Raw genomic sequence first — 21,026 nt, 5'->3', positions numbered from 1 at the left:
TAGTTCTTGTATTTCATCAGAGTGCTAAATATTGTGCAGATGACATACACTCTCGTGCCATAGAAGATTACGTCTTTTCCTCTTCTGCCCTCCAGTATCTCTGTCTCAAATAATGCTGCTAGGGGAGAAGGTTCATGACTTGCAGTTGTATATGAAATCTGAAATAATAAACACATTTTTCATTTATGCTGTGTGAATCATTCCAAAGGGGTCTGTCTGGTGTAACGAATCTGTGTTAACTGTTAACAGGTTGAACTGGCCTCCTGAAGCCATTGGGCCATGATCTGCAAATGACAGTCCACAGGCTCAGGCATTTTTGCAGTTTCTGTGTAATCTATAAAACGATAAATAATGTTTTAATACCAACATCTATTTAATTGTATACATGCTTAGGTATAATATCTGATGTCTGCATCAGCCTACAATACCCATATCCAGGGCCGGACATAGTTGGTCTGGTCAGTTTTCCCCACACAGGCATTATACAACCTGATCTGGCAAAGCAGCTTCCATAAATAAGACAATTATATTTCTATATGTCTATCTATACACAAACAGTCATATCAGAATATTATGAACACCCCTGGCCCATTAAATCAGCTCCACTTAACAAATAGCAGCATTGTGTAGTTCTGTAATTACAGACTGTAGTCCAATTGTTTCTCTGCATACTTTGTTAGCCTCATTTTAGCCTGTTCCTCAGTGATCAGGTCCACCACAGAGCAGGTAGTATTTGGGTGGTGGGTCATTCTCAGCAAGCAGTGACACCGACATGGTGGTGGTGTGTTAGTAGTGTGTGTTGTGCTGGTATGAGTGTATCAAACACAGCAGTGCTGCTGGAGTTTTTAAACACAGTCCACCAGCCAGAAATATCCAGTCCTGTTGGCAGCATCCTGTGAGCACTGGTTAAGCTGATGAGCTTCTGTCTCTGACCTTACATCTACAAGGTGGACCAACTAGGTAGGAGTGTCTAATAGAGTGGACAGTGTTTTTACTGTGTCCACTCAAACCAGAGCAACTCACACTAATAGACTACCACAATGTCACTGCAGTGCTGAAAATGACCCGCCACCCAAATATTACTTGCTCTGTGGTGGTCCTGCATAGAGATAAGTACATAGATATTCGATAGGTCATTTTAGCTGTAGGAAGATAGTTCCAATTGGTGGTTGCAGGTAGCAGCTGCCATCACAACTAAAAGTATCGAAGTCTTGTGGTGCAACCATGGTCTAATAGATTAGACATCAGGACTGGAAGGTCATTGGGTCAATCTCGTGGTCTGGCCGGAGGTTTTGGTAAGAGAAAAGAAAGAACAGAACTTTGTCCTTTCTCAACATTCACAGCTTACCCCCAAAGCAGGTGTGTGCTCACTGTCCCTAGTCACTAGTGTGAGTGTGTGCCACAGATGGGATAAATGTGGGGGTTAAATGCTGTACTTACTGCAATATAATGACTATAAGGTGTGTTCTTAGTTTGCCCAGATTAAATCACTGAAGCTTCTGCTGCTGCTCTCAGAACAGTAGACTTACCAGTTCAGAGTCCAGGTCTCAACATTATTATGTGTTGGGAATGACTTGGATGGTAATCAACAGAAAATGCTTCAAACTCCAAGACTTTGTTTGATGCAAAACAACTCAGTAAGCTGGCTTATGAACCCACGTTTAACAGGCTAAAGTTTCACCTCAAGGGGGCGCTGTTCATACTCAAATGGCTATTTCACTGATACAGTGTCCTTGTTTTTATGGTTAATATGTTGTCATGTTCTCATAACTATTTTGGCTTGGAATTAAATACATGAATGTGCTCTCTGACCTTATGTCCATGAAAATTCATGAAAAAACATTACCGTATGTTACGTGTCATACATGTATAACCAAGTTGAATATACAAAGCGGTGAAAAGGATCCATCATAAGATCACGAGGGTGTTTAGTTAAAAACAAATTGTCCTTTGCTTTTGAAAAAAAAAATTAAAATACATACTTGTTATTTAAAAATCATCCAATGATATCATCACTTAGCGTCAAAAGAAGCAGACTATGCTTCAACCTGCATTATAAGACAAAGTTGTTGAAAGTGTTTGAAGGCGTGACCCTAACCCTAACCCTTACCTAGATCATCATTAAGCTACACAAGCAAAAGCAATCCCGTGTCCACGCATACAACACATTTTCACAGAAAAGACCAACAAAAAAAATCTGTATTCGTTTTTATTAATAAAAATGTGTTGAGTGGGTTCTTATATTTAGTGATTCGGTGATTCCCGTATTCATTGAACTTGTTTTAATGTCATTATACCATTCAACCATAACTGTTACAACACATTACACTGTGTACACATGATACTGTGTATCCAATTTAAACAATCAACATCTTAAAGCCTCTTTTTGTGTTGGTATCTACAGGAAGGAATACGGTCATTAACAGAGACTGCTGTTGATCCGTCACTCCTTTTCCATGACACCATATCCACTTAAACTCTCTCAATGGAGTAACTACTCATATGTCTCACATCTGACCTCTACACATTGTGCTTGACACACTGAATGATGCCGGGACTCTTTTCACTGAATATTCAGATGAGGTCTTCTGTTTGGAAGTACCGTTCACACTTTAGCCATAAATCTGCAACATCATCTGAGAAAATGGATGAATAAATTAAATAAATACATTAAAAACAGAATGAGGAAATTAATAAAGCACAGGAAGGAGCACATTAAAGTGCTCATTAAAGCACATTTGCTTTAGATTGACAGATGTAATCCACATCGTTGCTTTAGCTTAAACTTAGTTCATCAATCTTTTTCTAAAGAAAGCCCACCGAGTCCTCCTCATGAAGACAATACAAATGGTTTATTGGGTCTAAGAGAAGCACTTCACATGCACAGTTATCCTGCACAGCCCAGAGGAATGTCTTTGTGCCCATGCTTCAAGAACCAATCAAACGGTGACAACAAACAAACAAACACTAGATGGTGATGAGATGGTGATGATGTTCAGGCCCTGTAATGCTGAGATAAACTACTGTGATGCAACGAATGGTTTTTGTTTTTGCAAGAACCTGTATTTTTTGCATTGGTTGTCCATCGCTGTGCATTCTCAGAGAGAAGAACCTGTAAGCACTATTACAGCTGGATTAGTTTTACCGCTGGATGATCAGTGATGTCATTTGTAAGGGATCTGACTGGCTGACTTTTTGCTTAGCAGGTTTAAAGCATCTGTAAATAATCTCAAATTACCATGAACCAATTTGGATTTAGTTTGTTTATATATATATATATATATATATATATATATATATATATATATATATATATATGCATTTTTAGATAAATTATATAGATAAAATTCTCACATCCTGACCAATAAAATCACAGATGAGCGAGTTCAGTACCTCAATTTTACATTACATGGTCAAATGGCTGAAGATCAGACTCTGGCGTGAAGCAAGGTTTCAACAATCTGATATCATTTCACAATTCAGAGGCTTTTCAAAAATGTGGAAATTGTTCACAATTCAGAAAGTATTTTGCAATTTGGAAAGTTAAAGTTCTCACATTCATGATTTAAAATGTTTTCCCAATTTGGCAAGTGTCATGAATCAGAATGCTTTTACAATTCAGAAAGTTTTTGTTCTGGAAAGTGTTTAATATCTACTGGATAATCTCGGATATGAGCGCTCGGAGACCAAGTGCGCGGCAACTGCCATGGAGGTTAGCCAGTTACCCTAATAACAGGGTGAAGAAAGTCGAACGCCACAGGTTATTTTATTATATCCCTGTCTAACTGACCCTGCCACCCTGATAGATAGATAGATGGAGAAATAAATAAATAAATAAATAAATATCACAGTCTTTGTAGGTAATCAGATAAATTATATAAAACCTCAACCCCCCGACGCCCAGGAGAAAACTAGTCCAGCCGAAATAGGACTTCTGACCATATCTAAACAGGCCAGCAGTCCTCTTACCTTTATACACTTCCATTCATTAATTTCTTCCTGTCTATCAAGTCTGAGTGGTTTGCTGTTCACATTTTATCAGTTTGTAAAGACTACTCCCATCATGTCGTCATCAACAGTAGCTCCACAAACTGCTGTTTGCCCTTTTTGCAAGAGAAGGCTACATGCTTCAATGAGGCTTCAGTGCCTTTGTGGAGTTCACTACTGATGGACCTTCATGTTGCTGAGCGCACTGACCAAAAGCAAAAGCTCATACTGTCTACCGGTTACTCTCTGTACTGAGCCTTAACACACTCGAAATGACCTCTGCCTCAGGCCAGGTGCTGCTCTGATTGCATGTGGTTTTTCAGCCAATCTTAAATGTGAGCAGGACCTTGTGGGAGAATGCACTGTGCACCCACATTAATCATGGCACAGGCATAATTGAAGTGAATATGTTTCTGGAAACACAGTGAGCACTTTAAACAGATCTAACCAAGAGTATTCAAATGTGTATGGCAAAAGAAAGTCAGCATGGCAGTACGAGCTTTTGCCCACAGCCCGAACCTTCTCTAACCCACGGTATCTGTCCCTTTTAGTGGGAAACCTGTGTTTTGGTTTAAAAATGTCTGGTGAGGCAGGAGGTCTGGATGTCTCAGATGGTTTTCTGCTCTGGTGGCTCTTGGAAGGCCGAGGTGGATTCCTCCTGGCTCTTGTCCATGCTTTGATCAGAAGGTTTATCACCATGCGCTGTGTTGTCCTTGGGCGCTGTGACCGCGGTGGAGGTGGCATCTATGCTCTCATAGGCTTCTGATGTCCACTGTTAAGGAAAAATGAACACATTAGGGTGATCAGAACTGGATTCTCAGCTACTGGGCATCTGGGAACAGAGTTTTAGAGGACGTGACTTGACAAACCTAATTAAAAACAACTTTTTTATGAAGTGATTAGACTGATAAATCACCATTACACTTCATCACACCATCAACAGTTCTGTAATAATCTGGTTCTCTGGGCTGTGCTAGGTGTGCCTAACATCTGTGGATTAGTTAGAACTACATGGATTGGTCCATGCTCTCATTCATACTTAACAGGGCTGTGTACTGGCCAGGACCTGGCGAAATGATTAGATCAATGGTGGCTGGATTGGCGCAACAGACACCACTACCTGCCAGTGTGCTACCACACCACGTGGAAGGTTGGGGTTCGATTCCTGATCTTGGTAACTATGCTGCGCTACACTAATAGAGTCCTTATGCAAGACGTCTAACACTTCAGTGGTCCACCTCTGGATAAGAGAGGCAGATGAATACCATAACTGTAAATGTCTCACCATACAGAAGTTACAGTTCAATATACTGCAATATACTGTGAAACTGTGGGCAAAACTATATATTGTGTTTTTTTTCATCATATTTTAGGAAAACTGTCATAGTATAAAAATCAATTTGCATAAAATATGAGTGTTTTTATCCAATCAGGATCTGAAAAACATTGCTATCTAGCAGTCAGGTTTAAATACAGCACAAAATGAACCACAGTCTACCACCAATTTTTACATGTTAACTACTATTAAAATCAATACTGTGATTTTGAGAACCAATAAAGTATTGCAAAACATAAAACCGCAATACTTTGATATATATTAATATAAAAGGTTTATGTTGGACTATGGGGGCTTTCACCTACCTTCACCTACCTTGATTGGTCTGGTCCTTCTGACTGACAGTTTGGATCATACAAGGTAAGTGTAAAAAGTGCCTCTGACCACCGTTCAGACCAAAGGATCAAAATTTGGTCAAACCATAAGAGGTGGTCTCGGAAGCAACTGTACCATGGTTGGGTTTGTCTGCAGTGAGAAAACACGTTTTTGGATGGTTTCAACGTTTGGACCAATTATTGGAAGTTGAGGCAGGCTACCGTCAACTGTCAAACAACAGAATAAGAAAAAGGACTGGAAAAGAAGGAATAATGAGCTGCAGGTATAATTATATGTCAGAAATGATGTAACTGTTACCCGACGAGAGCATCCTTTTGGTGAACTAGTTTTGAGTTCTGGGCTTGGCGCTGGTGTTGTTGGTAGTAATGCTATAATATTAGCAGTATATTGGCAACCAAATAAATCTGTTCATTCAAAGGCGACCCGCTGGACAGACAACAAGCTGAAGTTGGACACGCAACCCCTTTGCAAACCAATCAATGTCAAGTATAGGGACGCAGCCCACGTAGGTGCTGATGATGAGATGTAGGTATCTCATACAGTTCTTTAGTTTGCTCACTAAACTGCAAAGTAAAACAAAAACTTACTGAATCAAATGTTGGTCTAGACTTTCAGGTACGACTTTTTTTTTTTTTTATCAATCCTTGCCCTTGTACTGTACCTGCGTGCCTCGGCTTGCAGAGCGGACAGATGGCCCCAGGGCGATGTTGACAGAGCTGGAGGACTGCGTGTCGCTGGTGTTGCCACCCTCAGCGGCAGACAGGCCGGAGATGACCAGACCGCTGGAGAAGCTACGCTTGCCAAACAGCAGGCTGAGTGTGGAGCTGGAGGACGAGGCCTGGCTGGAGCGCTGCTGACCTGTAGGGAGAGGACCTGCTGTAGACAGACGGGGGACTTGTGAAAAGACGGAGGCGATGGAGGAGGTGTTGAAGGACAGCTGACTGTTTGAGAGACGCTGCATCAGCCTGGGCCCCCCGGAGCCAGAGCCGTGCTGGCTGTCCAGGATGGGCCCCGAACGGCTGGTGACAGGGGGCCGCTGGCCCTGAGGCTGAACCGAACGACTTCGGTACTCCCGCCGGCCTGCAAGAGAAGAGGGGACACAAGAAACTGTGAGGTCTTAAGAATATTTATTTTCTATTTATTCTATTTCTATTTAAGATTGCTCATCTTTTCATTTGAAATGTTGAAACTTTTGTTATTTAATAATAACACATACAGGGTAAACATTACAGAACATACACCTGAAAGTATTATTAGATGTTTGATTCAATGTCAAAATTCTTGGGAATAATTTCAAAAGCAAGTACGTATCAAATATGACCCCCCCCCCCCATTAGATTATGTGTGAATTAGAAGCATTTCCATGGATTTACCACACCATAACAAAAGAACAGGGTTGTAATGGTACATGTATTCGTAATGCAAATCCTGCAGCTTACAGCCTAAGGTTAAACTTAAGGTATGTGCTATTACAGTAAGTACAGTAATGTACAAGCAGGCATGCCACCAGGAACCCTTAAGCTGTGAGCCATAGGGTTTGCATGGTATTGTGGGAATTGTAGTGGTTTAGGAGTATTGCTATAATAAGTGCAATCTTGTTTGTCCTCTCCTCCTCTCTCTCATCTCTCCCTCTGGCTACTGCATGAAATGACGAAATCATGACGAATGATTAAAGGAAAATAAATATGTATTTTAGCAAAATTATTTCAGGAAATCATGATGGACTGGTGTTTTTTTCACTAATCGGTTTTAAAGGATAGAAACATTAATTTTATATTCATTGTTCATTTGAAACCATTCATAATTTATTTATTTTAAATATAGATTTTTATAAAGACAAGATGCAGTGAGCTTCAATTAAAGACTAATTATAGGTATGACAAATTAATGAGTTACTGGAATCAGTTACTTAATATATATTTGCACTGTATTCAATTTGATTCATTTAAAAAGCACAATTTTCAGATTGATTTAACAGATTGATTTAATTTTTAGTTTTTTTAATTTTTGTATTATTATTTTACGTGTCAGGCCCTACAGGGATAACTGGTGAATAATATACTGTAAATATCTATTTATGGTAATATCTTGTCAAGTTATTTGCCACAGGATTTCATCACAAGACTTTCTGAATGTCAAGAATTTTATTCTTGATCTTTTACAGCTTCTTAATTATGGAATTAGCTGTAGCTCTCTTTACCATTCTGAACACATAAAAATGTCAAATCATTAGAGTTATACCTCATATTAATATAATGTGTACCTGTGCATACAACAAAACTGGTTGCATTATTAAAAACAAGTGTTTTCAGACTTTTGAACAGTGATGTATTTCTCATTTCCAGCGTTGGTGACAGGCAGCTGCAGCAAACGCTCTTACCTGAACTGTGGTGCCTGGCCTGCGAGCTCCGTGGTCGGCCCTGGTGCATGCTGGCGCTTTGAGAGGTGATGGAGTTGTGGTTCTGACTGATGGAGGATCCACCACAGTCCACATCCTCCATATTCACTCCACTGTTACAGCTGGTCAGGTTGTCCTTCCTAACACTGAGAGAGGAGACAGTAATAAGGTGAGTGAAACAGAGCGCGCTGAGATGGAGCGCGTCTTTCGTTCATTTATCCCAGCTCATACCCACCGGAGCCACCTGGAGAAGAGCCAGGTGCGGATGCTCTCCAGACTGAGCGGCCCGCCCCAGATGTTCCTCATCTGTTTGTGTGTGCCCATGTAGGATGTAGTGAGAGGCGAAACGAACATGGGGTAGCCCAGAGGCTGGTCGCAGGAAGAGTTGATCATGTTACGCAGAGCCTGCTTGGAGTTCTGGATGCTTCCGCGCTCTGGGTTGCGATTCCGTAGGAAGATCAGCTCCTGCTGCTGACCAGCCCACAGCCCACGCACACACTCCTTATTGATCTGAGGGAGGAGCGTGAGGACAGGTAAGCCATGTTCAATTTTGTTGCTTTAAAAAAGTAATGGGTTCTATTTATAGATATTAACTTTATATATGAGAAAAACAGCAACCTGTGTCCTCTGTTGCTTAATTATTACACAGTACGTGGTAAAAGTGCACTCAAAGCCCAGAATGCATCAGACAGACATAGCCTGTCAATACACTACACATACTACACCAGGTGATTTTAGTGTGGCATGTAACTGGCAACCCAGAATACCTTAACTGGAATTGGTATTGCTAGAAAGTCAACGTGTATTTTCTAATATTTTCTTCTTGGCATCGTTGAATAATAAGAGTTCGGTACATGGAAGTAACATGCCATGGGCCTCAATCCAGCATAACCAAAACTGAGCTAAAAATCAGGCCAATTCCAAAACCCCAAACAGTGCTTTTGCTTTCAGTGTTAAAACTATGTGGCTCTTATGGTCTATCGGTGTTTCGTAAACCACCTCTGTAAATTCGTAAGTCCTCCATGAAAGGAAAATCAGCATGCCTCAATCTGAGCCATAATAACAGGGTTGTAAAACTGTATATACTATTTACACATCACTGAACAACTTAAAGTACTGAATAAATGTGTTCTTTAAGTTACCTTAGGGGAAAACTTTATGTATTATGTATCAAATGCAAATATTGAACTGTACTTGATATCAGCAGAGACCCATTATTCAAGGACTTTTTCTAATTGATACATTTCTCATATTAAAAGAAACACAGTTTTCCCATTTAATGGGAGAGTGGCATAAAATATTCTATCAAAATTATGTAAACAAAAAAGGCAATTTTACAGTATACAGTATGAATCACAATATTTTGATACATGGACAAAATAGACCTGTGAAAAATGCAATAATGACAATATAAAAGCATAACAAAATAATTAACACCCTTTATTTAGGTTATTTATTAAGTTAATATTATTATTAGGTTATTTATTTAGGACACACACACACACACACATATATATATATATATATATATAGACATCCTAAATAAATGAAACATAAAGTAAAAACTGTTTTTTACTGACATTTGCCTTAATGATTGCTAAGACAAATAATGGTCAAGGTCGATGTATGAGTACAATGATTACCCTAGATGAGTTTAATGTTTGAATATAACCCAGTGCTGCAGTCTGTTTAAAAAAGCAGCAGACAGAATCTGCTAATGGCCTTGCCTTGATGACTTTGAAGCTGAGGTAGCGTTTGTAGAGCATGATGATTTTGTACTCATCTGTGCCATCATCCACCATGTGGCGCAGCGTGAGCAGGGTGTCCTGGCTGGACAGTACCGCTCTGCGCCACGCGGGGTCACTCTCGTCACAGATTACCAGACTGCTCCTGTATGTGCTGATGGCCTCATACAACACAGCTGGCTCCTCCGTCTCCTCCAGGCTCGTGAAGTGGTCCTGTAATGAAGACGGAGATGGATGGATGTAATTACACTTTTTTCAGAAAATGTATTACAGGAAGCAGAGTCTGTACAGTACGTGCTGGTATGTTATTGTGCGCACAGCATGTTTCCATTCTTCATTTAGGCAAAATTACTCATTAATTGTCATAGATGCAACAGGTTTACAGTTATTAGCATAAAGCAAATTTTCACTTGTAGTGCCAGTGGCAGTCTAATTAGCAGTGTTGATGAATCTGATGCAGCAGGACACTTTTAATGTATCGTGTCTGTGTGGAAAAAAAGTCTAATTACGAGTTTTGGATGTTGCTATGCCTTCCAATTTCCTCTCCTCTGTCCTCCCAACAGTACATCACACAATGTTCTCCCAACACTCTCAGCAAGCGGTCTTATACCTGATGAAGCTTCAGGCTCATTCGAACAGCAGGTGCTACCACCTTCTGCAGCAGATCCATGTCCGCAAAAACCCACTCATCCTTGGATGCGATGCGGAAATCTCCCTTGAACAGGGTGTTAAAGCCGAAGAGGAAGGACTCCAAACTAAAAACGAAACCAACATGCGAAATGTTAAAGATCTAAAATGAAAATAATCACTATGTAATTATATCATGACTTTATCATATATTGCTGCTGTCATGCAAAAATCTTGTATCTCCAAAACAGCTACTTTACAGAAAAAGGGAAAAACCTGTGTATCATTCAATGGAAGTCAATGTAAAAAGATATTATTCCAGGTCATTTTGGAGTATTTTTATTGGTCCATTCTTCATGAAATTTCTATATAATAACTCAATGTAAAGAACAACAGCCAGATTACATAATGTCAAAATAATGTAAAAGAACAGAAATGGACAGTGATGACATTTTTGTTCAATCTGCCGTCAGATACACTAGAGAAAATGCACTAGAGAATTTACCTGTTTGACATGTTATGCGATGCTGTGCCTAGTGACCGCCTGCCCAGCACAGACAGAGCAAAACAGAGAGTGACCAGAGGAGAATCCTCATCACTGTCCACTGGCTGAAGACAAAGAACAGCTCATTCACTTCACTGCATGCAGCAGGTGGCCATTAGGAGTCTTTGCTACAAATGAATCTGTAAATCTGTAAAGCTTTACAGTGTATAGAACAAAAATTGAGTGTTTTCACATTTAGTTTTATTTGTATAAAATACATTATCGTCTGATTATTTTAGTATTCACAATGTCTGACACTTTACAGCTATGTTAATACACTGTAAAATGTAAAGTTAGGCCAACCTAAAGTGATACAGTCATTGATTACAGTGTTTTTGGAATAAGCGCTAGTTAATTTAGCGCTAATAAAGTGCTAATTTTAGTCAAGTAATGTTCTACATAGTATTGAAATGAGCCTCAAAAACATTAGTAAATGAGCTGCAGCTGAAACTGCTTAAATATTAAGATTTTTGTGTCCCTTCCCCTCAATTTGTTTAATTGTCTGCAGGTTTGGACACCTATTTATGGGCATAGATCAAATCAAATCAAATCTTTCCTATTCTTATAGGCCTGACCATGGAGGGATGTGGTGTTGACAGGAATTGATCCTATGATCTCCTGTCCGTTGATAAACAGCCAGGTCAACATTTGCACCAGACTATAGCTATGTTCATATCTGTGTCCAAGGAGGACTGGGAATGTAAATGTAATCAGAACTGTGTTTTTATGTTGTGTAATTTCACAAATTACACAAAGTCTAACTACCAAGTGTGAGGTCAGTACGTTTAAATCTCAGCAAAGGCTCAGCACTTCAGCAATTTCAGCTGCAGCATATTTACTTACCTACTGGTGACCAAACTGAAAGGCAGACCTTCAAATTGTGAGGAGAACTAATTTGAGTTTAACTCAAAAACTCATCAGTTACTTCATCATTTTAAGTTGGCCTGACTTGGTACAGTGTATCTTCTCACAAGCTTTAATGTTAAGCATTGTAATTTAGTTCCTGAGTTCCTGTGTTAACATTCTTAAGTCGTAAGTGAAAAATGCATCCTCTTACTTCCTCCATTTTGCTGGCACAGTATTGGATCCACTCTAGGTAGACGTTGCAGTAGCTGGCTCGGGTGACACCCTGCAGGCAGTGAACGTAATCCTCGTCAATCTTCACACTGAACACAGCGGGGTCCCTCTCTATGTGGTGCCATTTACTGTAGGGCTGCAGGGCCTCCTGCATGGACTGCTCTTTAAGCCACGCCTGCAGCTTTGGGTTGATCACCAGGTAGTAGGTGATACTCTGAAGACAGAAATAACAGAAGACAGAGAGATTAGGAAGTGTGCTGGAAGTGGGGAAGTGAGGATAAGGGAAAGACTAAATCCGATCCAAAACCCGTGACAAATCTTGCTCGAAATAGCACAAAAGGAGCTTATTTTAAACTTTAGTAGTTATTTAAGAAAAAGATCACATGCATATCAGTGGATACTCCAGGTTCCAGTTTCAGTATAAGAAATGAAGAAGCTGTGTCAATATGCCATCAGGATGTTGTTCGATCACCACACTGCTTCATTCCCAACTTCCAACTCATCCCAAAAGTGTTGGATGGAGCACTATCATTCGAGAGAACTGTGCTGTGGAGTTGTGGAGCTTTACACCCCTGCCATTAGGCATGGTGCCCATATGTTTATCTGCTCCAGATTAAAGTCCTATTCTATTGGCAGTACTTCTCTGCAGGGGCAAGCAGTTTTTGCACAAACCTAAAGTGGCTGAATGACTTCTTTAGAAGGGGTGTCCACAAACATTTGGTCACATAGTGTATTTGCTGTAGATAAAGGACAAGCTTTACCATTTCTGTGTACCAGCGTTTTTAAGGCTATAAAAAACAACACATACAATATACGGACTAAAGTATGACACCTGATTGACGTCATGATGCCATACCTTCAGGTAGTAAGTGATGAGCAGCTTGCGCAGGTCGTAGACCTGCAGCATGGTAGCAGCGTTGTTCTCACTGATGCTGTAGCCTTCCAGCAGGTACTTGGTGGTAGTGACCTCCCAGGCAAGCCAGCGCAGGTTGAAAGCAGCATTGCAGGAGAGCAGGTGGGGCAGGTGACCCGGCTCGCAGCAGCAACAACCATCATCCTCCTCCACTCCTTCTGTGATGGCTTCCACCTCTCTCTGCTGACAATACGTACCTGACAGAGACAGCCGGGCAGGTACAGTACATTATCCAGTTTTAGAAACCACTTAAACTATATGGACAAAAGTATTGGGACACCTGCTCATGTATTCCATTTTTTTTAATTCATTCTGCTACTGTCCAGGAAAGAGGTTCTACTAGATTTTGAAACATTGCTGTGAGGATTTGATTGCATTCAGCAACAAGTATGTTATTAAAGTCAGGATGTTGGATGATCACCACCCCACCTCATCCCAAACTCCCCAACTCATTCCACAAGTCCTGGATGGAGCACCATCTATCATTCCAAAGAACACAGTGCCACTGCTCTACAGCTCAATGCTAAGGGGCTTTACACCTCTCTAGCCCACGTCTGATTATTAGGCATTAGGCATGATTACAATAGGTTCATGTTGATCTGCTCCAGAGAGTCGTATTCTATTGACAGTGCTAGTCTACAGGGACTAGACAAGTGGTGTGTGTGCATTTGCACAGCTGTGTCAATAATGGGTGCAACTCAGTAGCTGAATGCATTCATTAGAAGGGCTGTCTACAAACATTTGGACATATAGTCTAAGCAATTTGATAATTTAAATATTTAACAATGTGACATGGTTTAAAGTATGTGTGTGATGATGCAGTTTTCACAACATTATTCATCAGCAAACTTTTCACACCAAGAGTGTCTTGGGCAACTGACTATATTTCAGCTATTTTCTATTAAATGCTTAAAAGTAACTATACAATGCAGTGCTGCAGTACATACCCCTGAACTCCAGGCCCCTCAGCTGGAAGGTGACGAGGCCGTTGCCCACCTCAATGATGTGCACGAGGGCGTTGAGGTAGTCTGAGGCCAGGATGAAGCAGTCCCCCGTGCTGTAGTTCCCCCAGCGGCCCAGCAGCAGGTCCCCACACAGAGAGTGCTGCAGCGATCGCGTCAGGTACTCGTAGAAGATAGAGTTCAGGTTGTTGTCGTCACATCCTGAAGGAGGGACATATTTTCTTTCATATATGTGAGCATCTTTTGGGGTCACTGTGTTTTAACTGGATGTGAGGGAGTTACAAATAAAGGTGCAATACTGTGGATAACTGTATCCATTGGCATAGTTGAACAATGAGATTTCAAAACTTGGAAGTGACACATTGTGAACCTCAAACACTGCTGCCTTCTCATTTAAACGCAAAACCTACATAAGTAAACTGGAGCTGTAAAACGGGCCAATACAAAAACCACAAGACTGTTATGTTACCCTCATAATTTGCAAACACCCAGACCACTAGATGTCTAGAGGCGGAATGCAACAGCTACCTCAGGAGAACATGGAAGGGAGGCTAAAAAAAAGCTAAAAGGTGGCTGAGTGAAGCACCACTCAAACAAGCCAGCCAACAAAGCACGACAGCCCAGTCAAGAAGAGCCAGGGGCTTGCACTGCGGCTTGCTGAAGCCAAAGGAATTGCCAAGGGGGAGTGACTAAAAGCCTAAAGCAAGGCTGAAAGGCTAAAACACTAGGCTGACAAGAGTTAGAGAAGGGTCAACTTAAAGAGGATGATAACTGACATTATTGGGAACACTCAGTAAAAATGACAAAGAAATATATTTGTTCTTAATTGTTAAAAGTAAAGCAAGTAGAGCTTATCTTAAGTATAAGTAGAGCTTATCTTAAACCCATCTTAAAGGCAAATCAGTGTTTAATTCTGAGGCTAAAAAATTGGTCATAAATAGGCTTGTAAAATCACATATTCAATATGCATGCATTAAAGAACAATTTGAAATACCCAATAAATACATTCTTTGGCACTGCCTTTTTCCTAAATCAGGAGTATATGCTGACTGCAGAGCCAGAGCCTTATTCTCATCAATACAGCTCCAATATTTTATCAGGCATTAGGTGCGCAAGTCACCAAAACACTGTAAAGCTATTTACCAGTCTCCTTGTCAACCTGGGACACCAGTCTGCTGTTGGAGTTATCAATGCGTTTTGTGCTGGAAACGACAAAATTGTAAAACGGCTGTAAAGCAATATAACACAGTTATGCTATTCACTTTAAATTAATGTTCAGTCTCAAAATAGGTAACAGCAATAGTGTGAGTCTGGCTGAAATCCACATGAATAAATCATAGACGAGTGTCTAGCTTAGACTGTGGCATTCAGCTGCATGACATCACGGCTAGAAATAACTTCATCCACATTTATTAATAAACCCAGACACACTGTCCCACGTGTACCAGAGGAACATCCTCAAACCTATATAAAACAACCTCATCAAACCAGCCGTTTACAAAGCATCAAAAAATAGAGGCCTCTGCGCTGGCACTCAAGTGCACAGAAAGCTAAAAGACATCCTTCATGCATATTTCATAAATCTTACTTATAGTTCCTCTCCCAGAACTTGACGGGCCGTGGGTAGGAGGTGATGAAGATGGCACTGCCGAGGAATGGGCTCAGTGGCGTGTAGAAGACTGTGGTGATTAACGTCTGCAGCAGCAGCATGGCAGAATCTGAACTCCTCCGTTAAGGGTAAAAAACAACTCTCTGCTAATGTGAAAGAGGTAATGAAGAGGAACGATGCTAACGATCTAAGGCACCTTCTAAAATAACAAACATCGTAAAAATGTGAAAACTTGTGACGACTGAAAATGGTGCATAACCCTCGTATAACTGTACAGGCTTAACCCTTAACACAGTTATTGCAAGCGATAGCACAAGCAGGGTATAGTTCAATACTCACAGCTCATTCAGAGCCATGATGGAAACTTTCAGACAGTTCCAGGTTTGCATTTTTTCCAGGGTTTTGTCATTTCTTGAAAGCAAAACAAACATAATATATTCTAAAGTGGCAACTCAAAGCTGACAAATGATGAATTGTGTAGCTATGTAATAAAAAATATATTACATAATGACTGTTTATATAAGTACTTACCGTCAGGTCATGAATTCAATAAGTAAAAGCACAACATGGAATTTAAAAATCCTAAAAGCAGACTGTTTGGCATCAGGGATACAGCTATACTATTGTATATATGCCCATTATCTATCAAATATATCTAACTATAAAATATTACTAAAACTGAAAGACAAGATCACAGTGTATCAACATCACGATATACCAGTATAGATGATACATCATCCAGTCCTTATTAATTACATCTGCAAAATGAAAGCTATAACTCAACTTCTATAAATAAACAGCAGGATTATCATTCAGTTTTTTAGACTTATAATACAGTAACTGCCATAAATTAATCAGTAAAGAATTTAAAGCAGCATTATATGAGCACTGGTATTTCTTGCTCCTGGCCTCCCCCTACAGTCGGGACTTGGAATTCACTCTTCGAGCCACTACTACAGGACATGCTTTATACATGCATTTGTGCACAGTTTGTGTGGAGATACAGAACTGTCACTGAATGTGAAAGAAGCATGTGGACTGAGGTGGTAGAGTAAGATTACAGGATGTTACACAGGTCCCGCGAGTGTTGCCCTGCCTGTTTTGCCATATAGTCACATAGTGCAATAGCAGCGCCCAGAGTGAGGATGACAGAGACGCTATTCTCCCCATTACAGGTCAGTGGAGCGTCGCAGTAACTTTTAAGCTGTTATTCTAATGTAAAAATGCTACATAATGCTGCTTTAAGTGGTTAATCTTGAAGCTCTTGATGTGTATGGGGTATTTTAAAATGACAGTTGTAGAGAATGAGGAACCACAGCTGAACAGACAGTAAAGATACGTGGGACAGCAAAGGGCTGAGCAAAGGCGTGAAACGCACTCCCCCATGCTATCTGCCAGGGAGCTATATACACCATGATGAAGTGCAGTTTGTGGAGAAGGTCCCAGAGCTGGAAAGAAAGCAAAAATTCAGTGTGACTCACTGTATCTATACAACAGACATTCTGAGCTGCTGCTACTGCTGCTGCAGTGCATATGATCACATTACTTGGCAACTAAACGTGTTGCTGATTTGTAATACATAGTTTTACAACATTTATAGCATGGAGTCATCTACAACTGCTCTATAAACTATGAAAAAGCAAAAAAGAGGGGTTTTAATGGGTGTGACCTTGTCTAAGAGACCTGTACACTGGTTTTCTAAGAGAAATTTTAAATGTTTTACTTTTGCACATTCAATCTAGTAGATAATCCTGTTGCTAAACCCTGGCATTGTTTATGATATTATTTATGTAAACCCTGCTGAAAAGAAAAGAAAACAGCCTGGCCATCTCAAACCGGTTACGTTGGTTGACCAGCTCAGTTCTTTACCAGCATAGCATATGTTTTCATTTGAGTTTGATGGTTTAGCTGGTCGTCCAGCGTGACCAGCCTGACCAAGAATGACAAGTTTGATAACCAGCTTGGTCAAGCTGGTCATGCTGGTCCATCAACTCAAATGAAAACATACGCTCTGCTGGGGAAGAGCTAAGCTGCTTAAGCAGCTTGATTACCAGTATGGGTCATGTTTTCTGCTGGATGACCAGCCTTTCAACCTCCTTCACCATCAAAGACCAGCTTAAACCATCTGAAACCAGCTACCAACAAAAGATTGGCTGCAACATGACAGCAACATTAAATTGTTAAACTATTATGCCCCTGTGTTTTTCATATGGCTATCCCCGCCAGGATTCTTTCTGAGTAATGTCCTACCTGTGCTGGTGGAGCTCACCTTGTGGAAGACTATGGACATGAGGAAGAAGTTCAGCAGGAAGGTTTCGGACACGCTGCTGTAGTCGAACTCAAAGAAGACGATGGTGAAGATGAGCGTGAGGAACTGGTAGCTGGGATTGCAGAAGGACGTGCGAAGAAGCTTCATCCCAGCAACTGTCATCAACAAGACATCACAGCTGGAGCGAGACACAGACACCTGAGCCACTCAGGTGTAGGGGCAAGACACAGCCAAGCAAAGCGCAGAGGCATCAGGAGGGGAGGAGAGCCTCCGACATAAGAGCTTACGCTAATAATACTAGAAGTACTACTGCTACACCAACACTGAAACAAGGATGCAGTCTGTGTTCTGACAGTACAGGTACAAATCATCCATAGTGGCACTAAAATCATTTTCTAGCTTCTCATGATGTGCATGTACGTGTGCTTCTGCAACTACAGGCCCTCTTAGTTCCTAGCAATGGATGTTTGGACACAGTGGATGTTGGGTCACATTTTTAGCATGGTGCAAATGTTTTATTAGTGCTGTAACGGATCAGTAACAGTCACATAAAAATGGTTTCTAATGTAATTTCTTAAGATGATCAGTTTAAATGTGTTGACTGTAATATATTCCTTGCACAGCAGGTTATACAATCTTTTTTAAAAAGTCCTGTAATGTAAACAAGGTTGGTTATATGTCTTTGGACTACAAGCTGAAGAAGGAAAGAAAAAAAGAAACTAAACTGTTAATACTGCCCATAGTTGCAGAAACACTGTACATAACAGCTATTTCCATATTCAAATACAGAAACATGCAGAGCAATTGTTCTAGTCTCTCTGTAGTTTTTTGTTCTCTATTTTCAAAATTCCTCGTTTGGAAATTGCCTTCATCTGCCCTGTGGATATGCACTGTCTTAATGGATCTAGAAGGATTAGTCCTCGTGCCTGGATGATAAATGCTCCAACAAATCTGCCTTTAGTAACTTCTCTTTTTCACTCTGTTTAACGGTGCCATAGCATACCTGTGGACTTGGTCCTTGGTGTGTAAATAGTATGTAACTTTGTTTGGTGTGAAAATCTTCGAGGTTTTCCAGATACATGCCTCATGCCTTTTTTTTCTTCTGGTGGGACTGTGAATAATTGAATGAGCTATGCTTTGATTGGTCGGTGCAGTCTTTTGTTTTGGAATTGGCTCGTTTTCCAGCTATGCTTTGTTTTATGCCAGATTTTCTTTTCAGTGAAGAGACAACAGTGTCTGAGGTTTACTCACTCATTTACCGAAATCTCATGACTCAACCAGGTCAAGGTACAGATTTCTATTCAATGGCACTTTTAATGTATTACTTGTTATTATATCTATTAAATGGTAACAAGACAAATTGTGAAGACACATTTCAGTGAAATGAACTGTGGTAAATCTCTGTGATCCACAGTCTGCTTCTGCCCAGATACTTACTGTATACCCAGCTTTTTCCTGTGGCTTAAGGCAAAGCCGTCATTGGTGAGAGCGCTGAGGACGATGGCAGGGTACACTATGTATTTCTCAAAGCTCAAGAGTCCAACATAGAGCCGCTCAAACCACATTAGCTGAGCATCCTCTAAAGAGAAGCCAAGAAAGACACACAGTCAGGAAGTAGTGTACTGGTTATGAAATGCATAAATATGTTGAATGAATTTTACAATAGAAATTAAATGCTAGTTTTAAAGATGGCACAGAAAAAGACAACACTCACCCGTGGGTTCAAACTGGGAGTACTCCTTACTCTTAAGCACAGGATGGGAGATCCACAGCCAGGGGTGATGCTTCCGCAGTTGAGGGATCAGATAGTGGGTAACAAACCCCACAGTCGCTGCCAGGGCATACAGCACTATGGTGACAAAGGGCTGTGTTTAAAACACAGGGAAATATATTTGAAATTTTAGTAGCAGCCAGAAAAATCCAACCCAGTCTCCAAAATTACTAGGGCTGTGTATTGACAAGAATTGACATATCATTATACAAGGGTTATGACTTTTTATGACTATTGCAATATATACAACACTGTAAAAATTTTAGGAAAACTGAGATAGTAAAACACACCACCATATGCATACAATCTGAGTAAGAGAACAGTGGGATTAAACACAACACATGCATGTAAACTATTGGAAATTGATACTGTGTTTTTGAGACTCAATACATATTGCAAAACATTATATTGTGGTACTCAAGCATATCAATTTTGACCCCATGAATCATTATGAATTATGACCCCATGAATGTATGATGTTGTACCATGACATATAGTGTACCTACAGCTTAGATCTACTGACTGCTGCAGATATATTTAATAAAATTTTATGATTCTTATTTAAGGAAAACAGCCAAAGAAACTCACCCTTAACGACAGGAAGACTGTACTGGCCGTAACTGCAAAGGTCAAAACGGACGCAACAGAGCAGATAACCAGGTCTGAGAGCAAAATCTCTTTCTGTAAAGGAAAATCAGTCATCAGACTCTTAGAAATATCATAAAAAGAAGAGTGTAAATCCATCTGCTCCATTTGCAACTAAGTTTGAGCTTAATTTGATATATATTTGCTATATTTCCATAAGACAGGGGTGCCCAGTACTGGTCCTGGTGATCTACAACCCTGTAGAGTTTAGCGCCTACCCTGATCTAACACACCTGATCCAGGTAGTCAATGCCTTCAGAGGTATCTGAATAACACAGTCAGGTCTGACCTCTCTGAGGTGGTAGATCTTCAGGACTAAACTGGGCAACTCTGAAATAAGTGGTCCTCACCACTGAGCTTCTGAGCTTTTCTGGAAGAGGATCCATGTTCTCTGTATTCTCTTCCTCCATCTCACTGTCCGTCAGCACTGGCATCAGTTTGGACTTAATCAAAGAGCTGATGAAGAAGTGAGTTCAGTGACCAATCAGATTCCCATTCTTGCAGCTAACAGAACAACTCCCACACAAAAATTCCAACTTACAATAGATAGGAGGGGTCACTGCTTTGTCGACTGAGGTGGTATGACAGGATCACCAGCAGGGCACAAAACCCAGAAAATAGGGCCGGGATGTGCTGCTCATCCCACGGTTCCTGAGGAGATATTATTATTATATTATTATTATAGCAGATTTTATTATATTATTATTAACTGCATTTGATGAAAGTTATTATTATGCACACAGATTTTTGTGGACATGTAAAACCAGTCTTAAGTCACAGTAAGCTGCTGGATGTAGAGTAGCAATC

The 21,026-nt window shown here is 40.4% G+C and overlaps 1 protein-coding gene across 1 annotated transcript in view; it reads right to left on the bottom strand.

Annotated features, from left to right (window-relative positions):
• Positions 1 to 2,191: 2,191 nt before the first annotated feature.
• Positions 2,192 to 21,026, bottom strand: part of pcnx2 (pecanex 2) — a 33,310-nt gene continuing 14,475 nt past the window's right edge. The window contains exons 16-34 of the mRNA XM_072678421.1: positions 20,761 to 20,870; positions 20,570 to 20,675; positions 20,163 to 20,255; positions 19,518 to 19,668; positions 19,241 to 19,382; positions 17,804 to 17,981; positions 16,874 to 16,982; positions 15,514 to 15,643; positions 15,069 to 15,127; positions 13,911 to 14,126; positions 12,907 to 13,160; positions 12,031 to 12,264; positions 10,935 to 11,038; positions 10,413 to 10,557; positions 9,785 to 10,015; positions 8,293 to 8,567; positions 8,040 to 8,203; positions 6,321 to 6,739; positions 2,192 to 4,759 (exon numbers count right to left, since the gene is read on the bottom strand). Coding sequence (XP_072534522.1) covers positions 4,595 to 4,759; positions 6,321 to 6,739; positions 8,040 to 8,203; positions 8,293 to 8,567; positions 9,785 to 10,015; positions 10,413 to 10,557; positions 10,935 to 11,038; positions 12,031 to 12,264; positions 12,907 to 13,160; positions 13,911 to 14,126; positions 15,069 to 15,127; positions 15,514 to 15,643; positions 16,874 to 16,982; positions 17,804 to 17,981; positions 19,241 to 19,382; positions 19,518 to 19,668; positions 20,163 to 20,255; positions 20,570 to 20,675; positions 20,761 to 20,870 — 3,285 coding nt within the window. The 3' untranslated portion in view covers positions 2,192 to 4,594. The remainder of the gene's footprint in view (positions 4,760 to 6,320; positions 6,740 to 8,039; positions 8,204 to 8,292; positions 8,568 to 9,784; positions 10,016 to 10,412; positions 10,558 to 10,934; positions 11,039 to 12,030; positions 12,265 to 12,906; positions 13,161 to 13,910; positions 14,127 to 15,068; positions 15,128 to 15,513; positions 15,644 to 16,873; positions 16,983 to 17,803; positions 17,982 to 19,240; positions 19,383 to 19,517; positions 19,669 to 20,162; positions 20,256 to 20,569; positions 20,676 to 20,760; positions 20,871 to 21,026) is intronic.

Source organism: Salminus brasiliensis, chromosome 4 (assembly GCF_030463535.1).
Source record: "Salminus brasiliensis chromosome 4, fSalBra1.hap2, whole genome shotgun sequence".
Taxonomy (NCBI): Eukaryota; Metazoa; Chordata; class Actinopteri; order Characiformes; family Bryconidae; genus Salminus; species Salminus brasiliensis.
Note: the sequence above shows the minus strand (reverse complement) of the source record. Positions and strands in the feature narration are given on the sequence as shown.